The 20,849-nt window shown below is 34.7% G+C and overlaps 1 protein-coding gene across 10 annotated transcripts in view; it reads right to left on the bottom strand.

Moving 5' to 3' along the window:
* Window positions 1-2,024: 2,024 nt before the first annotated feature.
* Window positions 2,025-20,849, bottom strand: part of LOC102398822 — a 472,058-nt gene continuing 453,233 nt past the window's right edge. For 9 of the 10 annotated variants that reach the window (XM_044936730.2, XM_025276189.3, XM_044936736.2 and 6 more), the window contains 4 exons: window positions 18,470-18,559; window positions 8,435-11,061; window positions 5,250-5,332; window positions 2,025-2,197 (listed from right to left, as the gene is read on the bottom strand). In XM_044936730.2, the coding sequence (XP_044792665.1) occupies window positions 5,255-5,332; window positions 8,435-11,061; window positions 18,470-18,559 (2,795 nt within the window). In that variant the 3' untranslated portion in view covers window positions 2,025-2,197; window positions 5,250-5,254. The remainder of the gene's footprint in view (window positions 2,198-5,249; window positions 5,333-8,434; window positions 11,062-18,469; window positions 18,560-20,849) is intronic. The other variant, XM_025276191.3, reaches the window with a different exon arrangement.

The raw sequence follows: 20,849 nt of genomic DNA, 5'->3' as shown, positions 1-20,849 counted from the left end.
GTACTTAGGGTAGTCAAAATCATAAATATAGAAAGTAGAAAGTGGTTGTCAGGGGTTAAGGAAGGGGGAATGGGGAGTTATTGTTTAATGGGTAAGAATTTCAATTTTATAAGATGAAAAAGTTATGGAGGTAGATGGTGGTGATGGTTGTGAATGTATTTAATGCCACCAATCTATATATTTAAAATTATTAATATGGTAAATTTTATGTTATGTGTATTTCACCACAATAAAAAATGAAAAAGGCAATTTATTTTTTAGGTAATTTATGACTATTCAGACAAAGCACAGAAATCTGTAAAGATTAATTATATCCATAGTATTTTTTATGTAAAAATATAATTTATTATTTTCTTCTTGAGTTGTTTTGTTCTTAAATTAACATAAACACAATGTCAGAGCTCTGAATATCAAAGAAATAGAATTTCTGTTATGAACATTTTCTTTGAGCCATGGATTACTTTCTAGAACCCATCACTGCCATAAAAGTGTTCTAGTTCCAAGTTCTTCCAATTATTATATCTGTAGCTTTGGACAACATATTTGTTTTTGAAGACTTTATTTCCATATTTTTATGTACTATATGTGATGATGATTTTAAATGTTAATTGTTAAGATTAAATATTGTGATAATACTTCGTGAAATGGTTAACCTTCTATGTATAATGAGGAATTCCTAACATTGTGAGTTTTTTATATCTTCTACATCTAGGGTATATTAAAGATCAGGGCTTATCTTAGATGAATTTTCAATATCATCACCCAAATGTTACTCAGGAATCTCCATCTTAATTCAAAACTATGATATCACCCCACATCTCCTTCCCCCTTCTCATTCTTCTCTAATTCCCAATTTGCTTAATGGCACCATTATCTTCCCATGTTGGAAAGTTGAAAAATATAGTAAACTTCACAGTAAACTTCCTCTTACATCAAATAATCCAGTAATTCCAACTGTTTTGTTATCATAGCTCTCAAATATGTTTTCTCCTATGTATTCTTACTACTTACAGGTTTATTTCAAGTCCTTTTGAATTAGAGTCTGGACTACCATGCAGGTGTGCTTTATTATCATTCCCTTATGCCTTCTCCTTAAATCCATCCTCCACACCACCATCAGCGTTATTCCTCTAAATTATATCATATTGCCACCATACTTAAATCTTTTAAGGGTTACCTATCACCTATGGAGTGAAATGTAGATTTCCTACTGTGACAAATTTCCTGATTATTTTTCCAATCTCATTTCTCATCAGTCCCTGATCACACCATGGACTATAATGCACACTAAGTATGGGCAGTTCCCCAAATGTGCTATGATTTTTCTCAGCTGACCTGAAGAACAGAAACTTGGGAATGGAAGGATCAATATTGTTTACAGAAGTGTGAAGCTTTGTGGATAAGGTAGGTCTTGAATTGAGGAAATGTACCAAAAACAATAAGGGGCCTGTATATACAAGAAAAACTATAGGGAAAAAGTGAGGAGACTCCTCTGGTTGGAACAGAGGGTTGGATTTAAGTAACAAAAAAGAGGCATACAGAGAGAGTGGTGATAAATTGATAAAGGACATACATTATCAGTTTTCCTAGGTTAACAAGGTTGAATGGGAAAATAGCAAGTTATACAAACAATGAACAATACCGATGAGTCTCAACTATTTTAATTTTGTTTATCACACTCATAAAACTATAACAATAATAAACAACAGTAACAATAAAATATTGATTGATTGTGGGTGTATAAAACCTAGAGTGGTCATTACAGTATTAAAAGCATCTATCACAAGATTTGTCAAACGTTAAGATCATCCTCTGGAGAAGGAAACTTACACAAAAGATGAAAAGAATTTCTGGTTGAAAAATCTAACAGCACTTTTGAGTCATTAACAATATAAAATATTTGTATAGGATTGCTAGAAAGGACCGTTTCCTAATTCTAGAGTCTGGCAGAAGCAAAGAAGATGAATGGGGTAATTGTCACAATATATTTTAAAGCAACACTTAATGCAATGGGAAGGGGGATGTGAGAAAGAACATATAATAAATACTGCTCATGGGACTCTAAGTTTTGAAGTTATTTGCTCATATCCTCAAAACCTTCTTTGCTGTGTGTCTTTTCCGTCTCAACGTATTCTTTTCATTAATCAAGGGTGGAGGTTTTCTCTGCTACCTGTCTGGAGGTTGACCTGAAACAAACCTGAAACAATAGGGTAAAAAAAAAAATACACACACACACACAAAAAACTTGGGAGTTAAAAGTAGTAATGAAAGAAAAAACATTTTTATCTTCAGACTACTTTAAGTAATTATTTAAAGAAAATATTGGTTATCATGAGCCTTGAAAGCTTCAAACCCATGCCCAAGAAACTACTGTGATGACTTTACAATTATAGATATAATATTATATCTTAAAATACTAAAATAGAACCACATTAATGCTCATTTTGTAACCTAGATGTCTGCTAATATTAGGTTAACACAATATTTACTATACTTGATACTTTTAATTACATATTATTAAAATATAAATATAATTAACTCTAAATGTTTAATTTTAGACTCTTATTCTTTTTCATTTAGTAGCTATATGATCATAAAAATTACTTCAGTACATAATGTCTCATTTTCCTCATCTGTAAAATAGGGATAATAGGGAAAATTATGTAACATCATAGGCCTGTTAGGATAAAATAAGCTAATACATATGAAACTCAAGAATGCATTTCAGATAGTGCTATTAAATGTTGGTTATTAAATAGCTGTCTGAAGATTTACCTTAGATTTTATGTATTTTTCAATATCAAAATTGATGTTCTTCCAATATTTTATGTCATATAATATTGTTTATCGGAGAAGGCAATGGCACCCCACTCCAGTACTCTTGCCTGGAAAATCCTATGGATGGAGGGGCCTGGTGGGCTGCAGTCCATGGGGTCGCTAGGAGTCAGACACGACTGAGCGACTTCACTTTATTTTTTCACTTTCATGCATTGGAGAATCCCAGTGATGGTAGAGCCTGGTGGGCTGCCGTCTATGGGGTCACACAGAGTCAGACACGACTGAAGCGACTTAGCACAATATTGTTTATAAACTATATTCAAGAGTAGTACGAAGTCATGAAAATAATCATACTGAGAATTGGATTTTTTCTGAACTTTTGCTTAAAATTTTCACATTTAACAAATCTTAGTCAACTTTTTTCAGATTCAGAATATTGTGAAAGTATTTAGAAATGATCTTTTAAGGGCCTAGAGCAATCCTTTGCTTGTCTGATTATCTACAATTATGCAGTTAGGTTGAATGAAATGTGCTTTTTGGCTGTGACCCATAGACATTGGCAGTATAGCATTTATGAGATGAAATAAAATAATGCTAGTGCTGGTTTCTTCTGTTGTTTACACTTCACTTATTACTTGACTAACCATAATTTATTCAGGATCTACCAAAATAGCAGGCGTGAATAAATATAGATTGTTCCCAATTTATAAATAAAAGTTGTATTCCAGAAATTCATTTGTAATTTAATCATTTGTAATAAAATTATTTTCTTATTAAAGTCACTGTAAAAACTCAGATGGTAACAGGCCTTAAAGTAACACAAAAGCAGAGGAAGTTATATGTGGGGTGTGTGTATGTGTATAGACTTTCTGTGAGATACAGGTAAAAAGGAGGTGATTGGGGATATGTTAGGAGGTCAAGCTTCCAGAGTCAGCAGCTATGCAGTAGAGTTGGCTCAGAACAGCTTTATAGAATAGTTATTTTCTGTGTGGAGTAAGAAGGTCAGGGAGATAGAGTGACCTCAGAAAAGGAAAAACATAAGCTAGCAGTAAATAAGTGAGTATCTGTTAAAATAGTGTGCTTATATTTTTGGTAGTTATAACTTTGAAGTCTGCAATTGTGTTGTGTGTATGTGATGAGATAAGGGAAGATCAGGAATACAAAGATAAGTATTTCTTTTACAAATGAACCTAGATTAGCCAGAACATATTGGGATTCAGCAATGTGATAAAAACAAAGTAAGGATTACTGGATCATGTTTATTATTCCACAATATCACTCTTTCTCCATATAACATTATTTCCTTTGCCTTCTCCTCCAATATACTGCTTACTGCTGCCTTCTTATCCCCACTCTTCATTTTATTGAGGAACTCTACTACACTGGATAAACAGGTTTTATCCTTTAAACATCCACTTAACGAACCCAGGTATCTTTAGAAGTAAATTTATTGGCTTGATTCATGAGAGATTTCATACTCTGCTTGTTTAATCATTTAACATTTATTGTCTTTGACATCCAAACTCAGGCTTTAAAACTTTGGAAACTTTAGTCTATTATTTGTCCCTCTAAGTAGAAAATGTAATAAATTTAGACACAGCTGCCTTAGTTTTTTCAAACTGGAACACATGGCAGATTATACAGATTCTGCAGTTGTTGAATGCACACTTGTATCACTGCAGCAAACATTTTTTGAATTTAAAATTCTAGTGAAATCTTTTTGAGAATAAAATGCCTCTTTAGTCAATTATTTAAGATATATGATGCTCAATAACATACTGTCTTTAAGTTCTCCCAGTTTAGTCCCTACCAATATTTGGACTCAAGTTGATGTGGTCTGGCTTTCTCTATGTGTCTAGATATAGAACATCATTTATCCCATTGTTATATTTGAGGGGACTGGACCAAAGAACTCGATCCATTAGGGAAAAATATATATTCTGAAATTCCTACAGAAAGAAGGTTATTGACAAATTTTCTGCAACAGGGGCAGTAACAAAGTGCTCTTTACTTTGAGCTTGGGGCAACTGGTTTTCCTTTGGATTGTTCACCAGAATCACTGTAGGTTTTATGGCTGGCTCAGAAAACTACACAATAGTGCAGATAAAGGAAAGAGGCTGGATTCAATCTGAAACCTTGATCTTTAGCTGATTAACGATCATTTTCTCCCAGATTATTCAGAGAGCAGCAGGTCACATTGTCAGCAGAAGGAACAATGTTGATTTGTTCAATATTATTTTGTTATACTCAGTTTGAGATCTTTTACTGATTCATCCCAAAGGGAGTTGGCTCTATCACAATTAAACACTTTGATGACCCTATACTATCTGACAGGGAATCCAGCAATAAGATACTATGGAAGCACTTTAGTATTATGAAGAAATAGTATCAAATCGATGTATGAGAGTGACTTTATGAAAAAGTTTGGTGCACAGATGGCCTCATTAAAGTAGCTTAACAAATTAACAGACCTTGATTAAGTTGGCAGTATCTTCAGGTAGGAGATGATTTTGCTGTATCTTAGACTGAAAATCCCCAGAAAACATGTCTTCCACTGTAACAAAACAAAACAAATTCCTAAAAAGCTAGGAATGGAAAAATAGTTTATTTGCATGTAAATATATTTAATTAAGAAGCTATTAGGCAAGATATTGCTTTGATTATTTGGAATATGTAGGTACTATATTTGGAATATGTAGGTACTATATTTACCTGCCTAAAGGATTGGCTTTACTAAAATTTATTTCAATAAATATTAAGCAGATTAATTAAACTTATTCATGTACATTCCTGGCTATATAAATAGGAAGGAAATAATATATTAAGTAGACCATTTTGAATTGAAAGTATGAAAAATTTTGGCCACTTTGAAGACATACTGCAAATTAAGCCTTTCTTGAACAAAGACTTCCTCAAATGCTTATAAACAAAAGCATTTTTGTGGTTAATTTTTGAAGTATTTACTAATTCAAGAGAATTTTGGTGCAAAAAGCATAACATATTTGATTGATATTTTCAGACACCTGCTGCTAGGAAGGTCTGAATAACTCCATATTCACACAACTCTCATTATAATAGACCGTACTATGTGAAGATTTTTTTCTTCAGTGTCACTACTAACTCATCTTCGTACTTTAAAAAATCTACCACAAATTAGAAGTGTCACTGCTTTGAATGACCTTAATGCAACTCTTCTCCTGCACATTTGGACCTGTCAAGGACTTAAGTTAATTAAATCCTTGAGCAAATTTTATTAATAAATCAAAGCTATTTTCACAGTTTGAAAAAGGTAGGCTACTAATATTATCTTTTGTATGGAATAAAATTGTTTATGCAGAATTGTAACTAGATAACTTATTAAATGACTGTAGACTCTGAGTAACATAGTTCTAATACCATTATCCATGGAAGTCAATGATAAACTTCACAAAAAGACAAATTTCACGAGTTACAATTTTGGTTGTTTCTGAAAAGTGCAAACCAGAATAATAGTCCACACATACATATTTACAACTATTTTAATACATTGGTGACATGTTGTGATCTAAGCATCCAAAATATTTCTAACCATTCTGGAAACTCAGTAAGATGCTCTTTTATTTGTCTTCATATAGTTTCTACCTTCAAACATCCACTTGTTTACCTGTTAAGAAAAGTAACTTCAAGTGCTTTAAAGGGCACTATTTTTTCACTTAGTCTGTATGTTTTTAAAGCATTCTGTGCTATTTACTTATTAAAAGCTTAATGTCTGAATGAAGATAGTATGAATGGCTTGACTACATGTTCTGATGCTGAGCTGGCTGTTTGGTTCACTTATAATTGGTATATAAATTATTCCTTTAAAGTGAGCTTCTTTCACTTAAATTGTTTGAGTGGGGAAAGCACTTTTGTTATCCCCATTATAATTGTTTGTGAGGTAAGTATGGACAAGGATGTAACAAACCAGGGATATGTGAAAATATCAAAGCTCTAAGGAAAGAGAATCACGTATTTTTTCCAGAAAAATACTTTGTTAGTGAAGGCATGCAAAATACATAGTTTCTCAAGCTACTGATGAATGTATTGTGAAGTCCGTTTATCTTCAATGAAAATAAAGTCATTGCATATATTTCCATTACATAGCCATAGTCAAAAGGTTGGAATGTATGTACCCACAGCATAGTGTTTATGGTAGTCTATTAAGTTCTATTAAGAACTGCTTTTTATTATTATGTTTTTGGGGAATCAAATATCCTCCATTAAAAATTTGATTTTTTTGTGTATAGCTTTCACCCAAAACCAACATATTTTATATATCCCAATTTAGGAAACAGCTCTTAGATACTATGATTTGAACTGCAAAATGTTAGCTACCTTCCTTAACTAGTAAGCTAAAACTTATTATAATCAGACTTTCATTTAGCTAAAACATCAAAGCCATAAAATAAAGCATATTTAAATGCTTTCATACTGCTGTAAAATTTCATTTGTGAAAAATACCTGGGGAAAACATCTTTTTTTTTTTCCTCTAATGTTAAGTTTTGTATCTGAGCAATATTATTTTTATTAGTTATCATTGGCCAATATTATCCTTATGTTTACCTATACAGAAGCTATATATTCATACTAAGCAATTACAACTATTTCCTGGGAGGTGTGTTCTCTTGGGAAAATCACAAAATTTTCCTCTATTAAAGTACAGGAGCATTGAGAAGATACTGATTTTGTACTTTCATTTTGGTTATAAGAATATATGCCTTATTTTGAATACACAGATTCTAATAGAAAACACATCCTAAAAAAAAACAGTTATTTCAAGTTGCACACTTATGAACACAGACACAACAATCCAAATTAAGTATATTTGTTCATCATGTCTAATGAACTATAACAAGGCTAAAATTCAAAGCATACTAAATTATGCCTCAATGAAAACATCTTGGTAAAGTTTCATCAAAATAAATATTACTTGCTGCTAGTAAAAACATTTTATCAAACAGCAATCTTTGTGTATGCAATTCAGAGTGCTAGAAGAAACATTTGATAAAGACTTATTCAAATATATTAGTTTTACTTATTTTCAGGGGAAACAAGATAAAGTAAATTTTAAGTCAAAAGTATCAAAGGTTTGGGGTTTTTTGCTCCCAAATATCATTTCATCTAATTAATTTAAATTTAATTTATTTAAGTGGGAGATTAGAATATCATGACTATTTCTGAACAACCTTCTTCATAAAATGGGATTTTTGAGAGATAGTTGTTTTAAAATGTCTTGATCCATGGTATTTAAAGTTCATTTAACTATATTTTCTCTCTGCACATATAAGGAAAGAGCCAACACCAGGCCATGTACAGGTGAGAGGAAGTAGGCAAAACAATACAAAATTTAGATAGTATGTTATGCAACTCTTGATAAAGTGGTAGATTAACCAGTCACAGTGCAATCAAGGCCATTCTGCTATTTGTCAGTTGTTTAGCAGCTTGATCTTTTAAATGGAAAACCATGTTGTTGGCTACAGGGTCAAAGGAGAAGTAATACTGGACACCTTGTCTCCTATTTTCCATGGTTTGAATATCCAAGTAAATAAAAATATAGTTTTTAAAATCCTGTTCCAATGTAACCCTCTGAATTGTAGGAAGTGTGGAGAAAATAAAATCTACATTTGTATAAACTTACCTTTAAAAATTGATTCATAGCACCTGATGGCATGGCAAACTTCACAACATCTAGTGGTTCACTTTCTACTATAATATCAAAACTAGGGAGTGGAATATTTGAATTGGAGTAAAAGTTTAAGCTGGCAAACTCCTTGATAACAATGGGATTCTGGACCTCAGAGAAATCTTTTAAAAAACCAGATTCCTTGGCATCAAGGACATCCTTGAACTCAGTGGCATGTTTAAAACTAACAGAATCCATGGGGCCAGGATAATCTTTGAAACAGGGACCAAATTTGTAGTCATCAAAAATTGTATAACTCCTACCAAGCTTAGGTGGATAAGAAAATTTAGAGGTGGTCAACTTTTCAGGAGTAGAAATATAGTTAGTGCCAGCAACAAAAATTGAGGAGTTACTATAAACAATATTAGGAATAGCAGAACTGGAATTGATTTTCAATTTGGTCTCAGAGAGATTATTAGCATTGCTGGTACTAGAATCACGATGAGTGTTTATGATATGATAATTGGGGTTGATGACAAAGTTGGAGCTAATGATATGAGTAAATCTGGGCTCATGGTTAGTGTCTGAGGTACAGTTGGTATAAGTTGGGCTAATAGCACCAGTGCAACTAGTGCTGTAATTGATGTCAGTGACATTGACAGTGCTAGAAGTAGAGCTGGGACTGTCAGCATAGCTATTTCTGGCCATATAGTTGGGGTTATCTACAAAATTAGAACCTACTGCATGGGTAAATCCTGGGACATATTCAAGGTTTGAACCACAGTTTGAAATAGCTACATAGTTGTGGCCAGCAGCACTGATGGGTTTTGTTTCATAGACGGAGTTAGCATCCTTGTTAGGACTGAAAGCAATACTGTGACTAATAGCATTACTAAGCCTGGCATTATAGCTAGAATTAGGGTTTTTTCCAAGATCAGAGCTATTATTATTGGGACTAGGGCTATTATTGTTGAGGCCAGGGTTATTGTTGTTTAGGACAGGGCTATTATTGGGTCTAAGGCCATTAATGTTGGGGCCAGAGACACTGCTGCTGGGTCCAGGGCTGAAGGGATGCAGTCTTATATTTTGGGGTCCAGAACCATTGTTTTGGAGGTTAGATTCATTAATGTTAGGGCTAGGTGCATTGTTGGGGCCAAGTCCATTGTTGAGGCCAATGATACTGCTTGAATCAATGCTGAAGCCAGCACCCTTGCAGGAACCAGAAGTGCAGTCTGGGCCAGCTCCATTTTGGAGTCCAGAGGTGTAGTTGGGATTAGAGTCATTATTGGAGTCAGCAGTACACTCCTGATAAACATCAATATCTGGGACAAAGACATTTTGTGAATTGTTGGTGTGTTTGTCTTCCTCAAAATCAGTGTTACATTTGGAGTTAGCATCATTGTTAGTAGCACTATCAATGTTAGAGTCAGATTCACTGTTGGATTCAGTTCCACCGTTAGAGTCACCATCACTGTTAGAATCAGCTCCATTTGTAGAGTCAGCATCACCACTGGGATCAGACTCATTGCTTGTGTCTGCATTATTTTCAGCATTACTATCTTTTGGATCAGTGTTATCAGGGTCAGACTTATCTTTGGGATCTTTCCTGTCTTTGGTATTGCTTTCATCTTCAGGGTCTGTTTCATCTTCAGGCTCTTTCTCATCTTCAGAATCTGTCTCATCTTCATGTTTTGCCTCATCTTTCAAAAGAGGCTTGTCTTTGGCCTTATCTTTGAGATTGCCAGTAATGACCAGTTTAGTCTCATCATCAGGATTGGCCTCATTTTCAAATTTGGCAGTAAGTTTAAACTTACCCTCGCTTTCAAGGACAGCAACGTTGCTGGTGTTGATGACATTGCCTGGGCCGGGGGTACTATGGTGGCTGATATTATTTTGAGGATTCATTGGAAAGGTATGAGTAACAGTAGAGCCCATGAGATTCTGGAAAGCTGAGCAACTTTCACAGTGTAAAAAAGAAGTTGAGCCTAAAGAATATTTATAATCCTCCTGGTGGAAAGGGCAGCGGATGCCCACAGAATGCTCAGGATCCAAGGATCGAGATAAAGGGCTGTTCTGGGAAGTCTTGTGGTGCCTAATAGATCTGGAACTCAGAAAATATTTAGAATCCAAGGGAACTTGGAGATGTAAAGGACAGTCAGGGTCTGAATCATCATCAAAATTAATGAGACACTTATGAAAAGAAAAATTATTGATTTGTAGAAAACATTTAGAACATAAAACAGCTCCAGTGTCTAAAGTGTATGTGTTATTTCTGTGAGTCTTGGGGCATACAGCAAACCAAAGGCTCATGGAAGTAGGGTGGCAGAGAGGCACTAAAAATTCAGAGATGTAACCCTGAGGATTTAGGAAATGAATAGGACTCATTTGAGACCTGGAACTCTGAAATCTCTGTTGGTATCTATAGTCTGTGTAACAACTCTTACAGACAGAAATTTTGTGGCAGGCATTTCTGTGATGCTTGTTATCCATGAAAGTATTTGGGTTTGAAAAAAGGTTGTGGCTGTGCTTTTCCATTAACTTTTGCTGTGAGTCTTGCTTATCACTCAGAGTTGGTGATATCTCTTTGAATCTTACAATCTTGTCATCACTTGGGTATCTCACAAGCTGAATTCTGGACACTGCTAGAGAGAGAAGAGTAAAATATGAGTAAGAACAATGAAAAAAATGACTTTGACAAACACAATAAACATCACACACACACAAATCTGTGCAAAGGAAAAAAATGCCATTTCCTTCAATAGGTTCTTACTATTGGATATTTCAAAAGGAAGCCATGATGCTACAGTTTCTACTCAAACAGCTGTCATATTGGGCTTATTAAGACACAAAAATGAAACATGGTCATTTATCTAAGATTTTATTCTCTTCAGATTCAGAGAACTTAATCTTTAGTTTAAATAGGAATTCATTGGCATCATTTGGCCAAAATAAAACTTGCTTTTCACATATTGGATACTGCATATCTATATTAATTTTATCTTGCTTTTAGAAATATTGGGTTGACCAGAAACTTTGGGCTTTTCTATAAGATGTTATGAACAAATTTTTTTGACCATTCTAATACTGGCAATATTTTCTTTCCTGGAATATAATCCATATAATTAATACAATCTTCATGTTTTGAAACAAAAATTTCTTCGGGCTTGATATGTCAAAATGACAAAATTTCCTGATAGCAAATGTATTATCAAGGATCAGTTTTATGTAGCTGTTAAGAACTCACTGGCATATGATTCTGGAAATTTAGATATTTACCTATACCTCAACTTTAAAATTACAGTTCAGTAAATGTATGGAATAACTGTTCTTCAGGTACACAGGCAGAAATAAAGTAAAAATCATTGTGATTTAATTTTAAAACAGAAGATCTCTTTCCACTATTGCCTTAGGTCCTAAGAACAATTTCTCCATGTTTTGGCATCAAACACTGCATCATATTTGGGAAGGAGTCAAGGAACGTTGAGTAGTAGCTTCCATTTAGAAATTGACAGTGAATTTTTATACAGAAGGAGATGTGTCTTCTCATCCAGTTTCTCTTAGGGTCATATAGAATACCTAAGATAAATTTTTAATTATATACTCATAATCTTTAGGTATTTATAAAAGAGAAAAATTTAAGTAGGTCCATTCTGAAAAGTATTCACTGAATATATATATATATATATATATATATATATATATTTCAATTTTATATATAAATCATTTGGTCTACTAAGAAACATTTAAAATGTATAGCCTTGATAAAAAAAGGAATTCATATTCTTATAAATACAAGCAGTCATTATGTTGCCCTCATAGCAGTCAATGGTGTATGCATAATGTAAAATAATGGAGACTTGCTGCTGCTGCTGCATCGCTTCAGTCATGTCCGACTCTGTGTGACCCCATAGACGGCAGCCCACCAGGCTCCCGCGTCCCTGGGATTCTCCAGGCAAGAATACTGGAGTGGGTTGCCATTCCTTTTCCAACGCATGAAAGTGAAAAGTGAAAGTAAAGTCGCTCAGTCGTGTCTGACTCTTAGTCGCCCCATGGACTGCAGCCCACCAGGCTCCTCCGTCCATGGGATTTTCCAGGCAAGAGTACTGGAGTGGGGTGCCATTGCCTTCTCCAATGTAGACTTAGTAGTATCTATTTCTATGCTTTATAGTAAATACTCAAAGCATGACTATACATTTATTAACTCAAGCTGAGTGCCAGCAAATACTGAAGGAGAGGGGTGAGTAGTATTTCCAGTGGCTCTATTCTTCAATAATATGCACTATATATTTTATTCATACAGTGCTATTATTATAAATTAATGACAAAAGCTTATACCCTGACAAAAACAAAAGAGTGATGTAATTTGGCTACTTGTTAGACTTTTTCACATTCAAGATAATAGGAAATATAAAACAGTTGTAATTAATCTGGAAAAAAATTGCAAGTATATGGTATTGAAGGTGTACACAGTTCTTAAACTCAATGAAATACACCATTAGAAAAAAAGGCCCATCATGCATGAGTTTGTATTATTAAACTGGATAGTATCTTGTAATTAGGAATGAGGTATAACACTAAAAGTAAGAAAAATGAGACAGCAGTACACAGGCTGCCCCACAGAGACAGAGAACCTAAATTATAAACAAGAAAGTAGCTCTTTTTTAATAATCTTGAAGATGTATCTCTGATGTCCAGAAGCAAATGAATGCATTCATATGCAAAAGATGAAATAGAACATCTACGTCTGTGCTTGCTAAGTCACTATAGTTATGTCTAACTCATTGGGACCCTATGGACTGTAGCTTGCCAGACTCCTTTGTCCACAGGATTCTCCAGGAAAGAATACTGGAGTGGGTTGCCATTCCCTACTCCAGGGGATCTTCAAGACCCAGGAATGTAACTTGTATCTCTAATGTCTCCTATGTTGGCAGGAGGGTTCCTTATGACTAGCACCACATGGGAAGCCCAGAACATCTATAATAACCAATTTATTTCTACATGATGATCTGTACCTACAGAGTGTGGTATGGCAACAAGCTACAAGTCCTTTCATTATAGGGGACTGGAATGCAAAAGTAGGAAGTCAAGAAATACTTGGAGTAACAGGCAAATTTGGCCTTGGAGTAGAGAATACAGCAGGGCAAAGGCTAACAGAGTTTTGCCAAGAAAACGTACTGGTCATAGCAAACACCCTCTTCCAACAACACAAGAGAAGACTACACATGGACATCATCAGATGGTGAACACTGAAATAAGATTGATTATATTCTTTGCAGCCAAAGATGGAGAAGCTCTATTCAGTCAGTGAAAAGAGACCGGGAGCTGACTATAGCTCAGATCATGAACTCCTTATTGCCAAATTCAGACTTAAATTGAAGAAAGTAGGGAAAACCAGTAGACCATTCAGGTATGATCTAAATCAAATCCCTTATGATTATACAGTGGAAGTGACAAATAGATTCAAGGGTCTGATAAAGTGATAAGATCAGATAAGATCTGATAAAATCAGATAAGATCTGATAAAGTGCCTGAAGAACTATGGATGGAGGTTTGTGACATTGTACAGGAGGCAGGGATCAAGACCATCCCCAAGAAAAAAATAAATATGAAAAAGCAAAATGATTGTCTGAGGAGGCCTTACAAACAGCTGTGAAAAGAAGAGAAGCAAAAGTCAAAGGAGAAAAGGAAAGATATACCCATCAGAATGCAGAGTTCCAAAGAATAGTAAGGAGAGATAAGAAAGCCTTCCTCAGTGATCAATGCAAAGAAATAGAGGAAAACAATAGAATTGGAAAGACTAGGGATCTCTTCAAGAAAATTAAGAGATCTCAAGGGAATATTTCATGCAAAGATGGGCTCAATAAAGGACAGAAATGATAAGGACCTAACAGAAGCAGTATATATTAAGAAGAGGTGGCAAGAATACACGAAAGAACTATACAAAAAGCTCCTCGTGACCCATATAATCACGATGGTGTGATCACTCACCTAGAGCCAGATGTGCTGGAATGCCAAATCAAGTAGGCTTTAGGAAGCATCACTATGAACAAAGCTAGTGGAGGTGATGGAACTCCAGTTGAGTTATTTCAAATCCTAAAAGATGATGGTGTGAAAGTGCTGCACTCAATATGCCAACAAATTTGGAAAACTCAGCAGTGGCCACGGGACTGGAAAAGGTCAGTTTTCATTCCAATCCCAAAGTAGGGCAATGCAAAAGAATGTTCAAACTACCACAGAATTGCACTCATCTCATACTCTAGCAAAGTAATGCTCAAAATTCTCCAAGCCAGGCTTCAGCAGTATGTGAACGGTGAACTTCCAGATGTTCAAGCTGGATTTAGAAAAGGCAGAGGAACCAGAGATCAAATTTCCAACATCCGCTGGATCATAGAGAAAGCAAGAGAGTTCCAGAAAACCATCTACTTCTGCTTTATTGACTATGCTAAAGCCTTTGACTGTGTGGATCAGAAGAAACTGTGGGAAATTCTTAAAGAGACGGGAATACCAGACCACCTGACCTGCCTCCTAAGAAATCTGTATGCAAGTCAAGAAGAAACAGTTAGAACTGGACATGGAACAACAGATTGGTTCCAAATCAGGAAAGGAATATCTTAAGGCTGTATATTGTCACTCTGCTTATTTAATTTATATGCAGATTACATCATGAGAAATGCATATGATGCATCATATACATATGATATGAATCTTACAGTAACCACAAACTAAACCCCTAAAATAGATACACACACATAAAAAGAAAAAGGAATCCAAATATAACAATAAAGATAGCCATCAAATTCCAAGGGCAGAGAGCAAAAGAAGAAAAAAAGGATTGCAAAACCACCCCCAAACAATTAAGAATATGGCAACATGTACACACCTACAAATAAATAAAGGTAAATAAACTACATGCTCCATTCAAAAGATATAGTGTGGTTGGAATGAATAAAAAACAAAGCCCATCTACACACTCCCTACTACAGACTCACTTCAGATCTAAAGACAGAGTGAAAGTGAGGAGATGGAAAACGCCTCCATGTAAATAGAAATGAAAAAAAAAAAAAAAAAAAAGCTGGGGTAGCAATGCTTATCCTATACAAAACAGATTTAAAACAAAGATGTAATAAGAATCAAAGAAGGACATCACATAATGATAAAGGGATCAATCCCACAAGAAGGTACCACAATATTAAATATATATGCATTGAAACACAGGAGCACCTAAATACATATAGCAAATATTAATAAAAATGAAAGGAGATATTTACACTAACAAAATAGTTGTGGGGAATTTTAACACCTCAATTACATCAATAGACGGATTATCCATTATCCAGATAGAAAATCAAAAAGAAAACACTGGCCTTAAATGACACGTTGTTGTTATCGTTTTTAGTCACTAAGTTATGTCTGACTCTTGTGACCCCATAGACTGTAGCCCGCCAGATTCCTCTGTCCATGGGATTCTCCAGGCAAGAATACTGGAGTGGGTCACCATTTCCTTCTCCAGGGGATCTTCCCAACTCAGGGAGCAAACCCACATCTCTTGTATTGGCAGGTGGATTCTTTTCCACTGAGCCACCAGGGATGTCCAATTTGGTAACATGTCTGCCTAAACCATTTGTCCATTTTACATTTAGTTTTTTCTTTTCTTATTATTGCATTTTGAGTATTCTTTTTATATTCTAGATACAGTGCTTTACCAAATATATGAGTTGAAAATCCTTTTCATAGTGTATAGCATCCTTTCATTCCTTTACAATTTTCTGGAAAATTGAACTTTTAAATTTTGTTTAAGTCCAATTTTTATTAAGTGTTTCTTATAGGGATAATGATCTCTTGTAGTAAATGATAAATCTTCATCTAACTCAAGGTCACAAAGATTTTTCTTCATCTAGTAGTATATGTTTTTAGGATTTATATTTAGTTCTATTCTCCATTTGAGTTAATTTTGTATATGATACAAGAAATGAATTAAAATTAACAATTTTTATTTTGCACTTCGATATCTAATTTTCTCCACAACATTTGGTGAAAAGAATATCTTTTCTTCATATCATGTCTTCCCTGATAGCTCAGTTCATAAAGAATCCACCTTCAAAGCAGGAGACCCAGGTTCAGTCCCTGGGTTGGGAAGATCCCCTAGAGGACAGAATGGCTACCCATTCCAGTATTCTTGCTGGGAGAATTCCATGGACTGGGGAGCCTGGTAAGCTACAGTCCATGGGGTCTCAAAGAGTCAGACCTGACTGAGTGACTTTCACTTTCAAAGAAATAAAACCATGGGTCTCTGGCCAACTGATTTTTGACAAGGATGACAAGACCATTCTATGAGGAAATAATAGTCTCTTCAAGTGATATTGGGTCAACTGGACATCCACATGCAAAAGAATTGTTCCCTAACATGACACCATACACAAAAAGTAATTCAAAACGGATCAAACTACCAAATTTAAGAATTAAAATTATAGTATTCTTAAAAAAAATGTGTAAATCTTCACAATCTTGGATTTGGCAAGTGATCTTTATACATTACATATATATTATGAATAGAATAAAGAAAAGTAATTTTGATGTCAACAAAATTTTTCAAATCTGTGCTTCAAAGGACACAATGAATAAAATGAAAAGATAATCCACAGAATGGAATAAAATATTTGCAAATCATACATATGATAAAAATATGTTTTCAGGATACATAGAAACTCATAACTCAATAACAAATATATATATGTATATATGTAAAAAAAATAGGATCCTAGTAGACATTTATCCAAGAAAGATATACAATGACCAAAAAGTACATAGAAAGATGCTCAACATCATCAGTCATCAAGGAAATAGATGTCAAAACTATTAATTTAATATTATTTCATAACCACCAGGATGGCTATACAGAAGTCAAATAATGACAAGTGTCAAGGAGGATGTGGAGAAAAAGGAATCCTCATACACTGCAGGTGGGAATATAAAATTATGCAGTCACTTTGGGAAGCAGTCTGTAGTTCTTCAAGCAATTAAACATCAAATAACCATATGACACAGCAACTCCATTCCTAGGTATATATCCCAGAGAAATGGAGATATACCTCTATGTATACAAATGTTCATAGCATCATTATTCATAATAAGCAAAATGTGTAACTAACTCATACATCCACCAGCTGACAAATATCTAAACAAAATGCAGTATATCCATAAAATGGAATGTTACTCAGTCATGAAAAGAATGAAGTACTGATACATGCTACAATATAGATTAACCTTGAAAGCATTATACAAATTAAATGAATATAGTTACAAAAGTCTATGTATTATATGATTCTGTTCACATGAAATGTCCAGGATAGAGGAATCTATAGATACTTAAGTAGATTAGTGGTTTCTTAAGACTAGAGAGAAAATTATACAGTCACTTTGGAAAAAAGACTACAGTTCTTCAACTGTAGGCAGTTGAAGGAGTAAGTAGGTGATAACCACAGGTACAGTGTTAACTTCTATGGTGATAAAAATTATCCAAAACAGTTGTTATTGTTGTACATATCTATACTTAAAACTATTAATTGTGTAGCTTAATGGGTAAATTATATCTCAATAAAGCTGTTAAAAAAATACCCTGGGCAAAAAAAAAAAAAAACAAAAAACAAAAAACAAAAAACAAAAACAAAACCCTGGGCCCTGATAACTCTAGTGAGCTTTCCTGGTAGACAACATTTCATACATGTCATCATAATTTTTGGTGGATAAATTAGATGAGTCTTGTGTGACTCCAATGGGAGTGGACTTTAGAACCTTGTATTAATACTTCCACTAGACTTCAAACCATATGCCTTTTCCTTTTATTAATTTTATTTTATTTTGTATCCTTTCATTGTAATAAATCATAGCTTTGAGTATTATTATGTGCTTAGTTCAGTGAATCCTTCTAGAGAATTATTGGACTTGGATATTGTCTTAGAGATCCCAAATATAAGAAGTCGGGCTTAAAATTTTCTGAATATTGAATAAAATGTATAAAATCCTTTGGCAATTTCTATTGAATATACTCACCTTTGTTATCAATTTCTTGCACAGAGTGTTGTTCTTCAGTTTCCCTTCTTTGGCTATGTGGAGGTGATAGAAAAATAGGCCTCCAAAAACCTATGAATATATTAAATAGACTCAATTATTTTCCAATTCCTAAAAAGTAAGATTATAGAAGGTAAAACTTTATACTATATGATTCTGAAGTGAAAAAACATTCTGATAATACTATTTTTCTTCAAATATATATTCGTAACGGTGATCCAATTTTCTTGGAGTTTATTAAAACAATATTGAAAATGAACTTAATGATATTCTAGTATATACTGGTGATATTTTTGCCCCATATAAATATTCAATAGATTCTCAGTTAACTCTAAAAGAATTTGTAGCGAGTTCTTGTCCTAATTAATGAAATACTGGCTATAAAATTGGCTAATAAGCACCCATGGGATGAATATTATCAAAACACAAAAAGTGACAAATGTTGGTGAGGATGTGGAGAAATTAGACCCTTATGAACTGTGGGTGGGCAGGTAAAATGGTACAGCGATTATAAAAAACAATATGGCAGATCCTAAAACAATGAAAATTAGAATTACTTTGAAAGTGAAAGTGAAGTCGCTCAGTCGTGTCTGACTCTTTGCGACCCCATGGACTGTAGCCCACCAGGCTCCTCCATCCATGGGATTCTACAGGCAAGAATACTGGAGTGGGTTGCCATTTAATTACTTTACATACCAAAAATTCTACTTCTGAGTATATACCCAAAAGAATTGAAAACAAAATCTCCAAGATATATTTTTACAACCTTGTTTGGCATTATTCACATTAGCCAAAATGTGAAAGTTACCCAAATGTCCATCAACAGCTAACAGACAAGCAAATTGTGGTATATCCAACATTCTTTAGCCTTAAAAAGCGAGAAAATTCTGACATATGAAACAATATGGATCAACCCCAAGGACATTATGCTAACTGAAAGAAGCCACGCACAAAAAGACAACTACTGCATTTGAGATTAATATTTATATGAGATACTTCAGTTCAGTCACTCAGTCATGTCTGACTCTTTGCAACCCCATGAACCGCAGCATGCCAGGCTTCCTTGTCCATCACCAACTCCCGGAGTCCACCGAAAGCCATGTCCATTGAGTCGGTGATGCCATCCAACCATCTCATCCTCTGTCATCCCCTTCTCCTCCTGCCCTCAATCTTTCCCAGCATCAGGGTCTTTGCTGGGATACTTAGACTAGTCAAAATTACAGAGACAATGAGTATGATGGTAGTTAGCAGGGCTTGGGTGAAATGGGGAAAGGGGAAGTTTATTTTTTGATGGGGACAGAGTTTTAGTTTTGTAACTTTTAAATTAATTAAATTCTTAAAGAGACAGGAGTACCAGACCACCTTACATGGCTCCTGAGAAACCTATATGCAGGTTAAGAAGCAATAGTTAAATCAGACATGGAACAACAAACTGGTTCAAAATTAGGAAAGGAGTATGACAAGACTGTATATTGTTACCCTGTTTATTTAACTTATATGCATAGTACATCATGCAAAATGCTAGACTGGATGAATCAGAAGGAGGAATCAAGAGAGCTAGGAGAAATAGCAACAATTGATATGATATGGTCAGATATGCAGGTGATACCAATCCAATGGCAGAAATTGAAGAGGAACTAAAGAGCCTCTCGATGAGGGTGAAAGAGGAGAGTGAAAAAGGATTGAAACTCAACATTCAAAAAACTAAGATCATGGCATCCAGTCCCATTACTTCATGGCAAATAGAAGGGGGAAAAGTGGAAGTGGTGACAGATTTTATTTTCCTGGGCTCCAAAATCACTGTGGATTGTGACTGTAGCCATGAAATTAAAAGACACTTATTCCTTGGAAGCAAACTATGACAGAAAACTAGTCAATCTAGTCACAATAGGACCACAGCCTTGTCTAACTCAATGAAACTAAGCCATGCCCTTGGGGCAAACCAAGACGGGTGGGTCATGGTGGAGAGATCTGACAGAATGTGGTCCACTGGAGAAGGGAATGGTAAACCACTTCAGTATTCTTGCCTTGAGAATCCCATGAACAGTATGAAAAGGCAAAATGATAGGATACTGAAAGAGGAACTCCCCAGGTCAGTAGGTGCTCAGTATACTACTGGAGATCAGTGGAGAAATAACTCCAGAAAGAATGAAGGGATGGAGCCAAAGCAAAAAGAATACCCAGCTGTGGAGGTGACTGGTGATAGAAGTAAGGTCCGATGCTGTAAAGAGCAATATTGCATAGGAACCTGGAATGTCAGGTCAATGAATCAAGGCAAATTGGAAGTGGTCAAACAAGACATGGCAAGAGTGAATGTTGACAATCTAGGAATCAGTGAAATAAAATGGACTGGAATGGGTGA

The sequence above is a fragment of the Bubalus bubalis genome, chromosome X (assembly GCF_019923935.1).
Source record: "Bubalus bubalis isolate 160015118507 breed Murrah chromosome X, NDDB_SH_1, whole genome shotgun sequence".
Classification (NCBI taxonomy): Eukaryota; Metazoa; Chordata; class Mammalia; order Artiodactyla; family Bovidae; genus Bubalus; species Bubalus bubalis.
The sequence above is the reverse complement of the archived record's forward strand: the minus strand, read 5'-3'. Positions and strand labels throughout refer to the sequence as shown.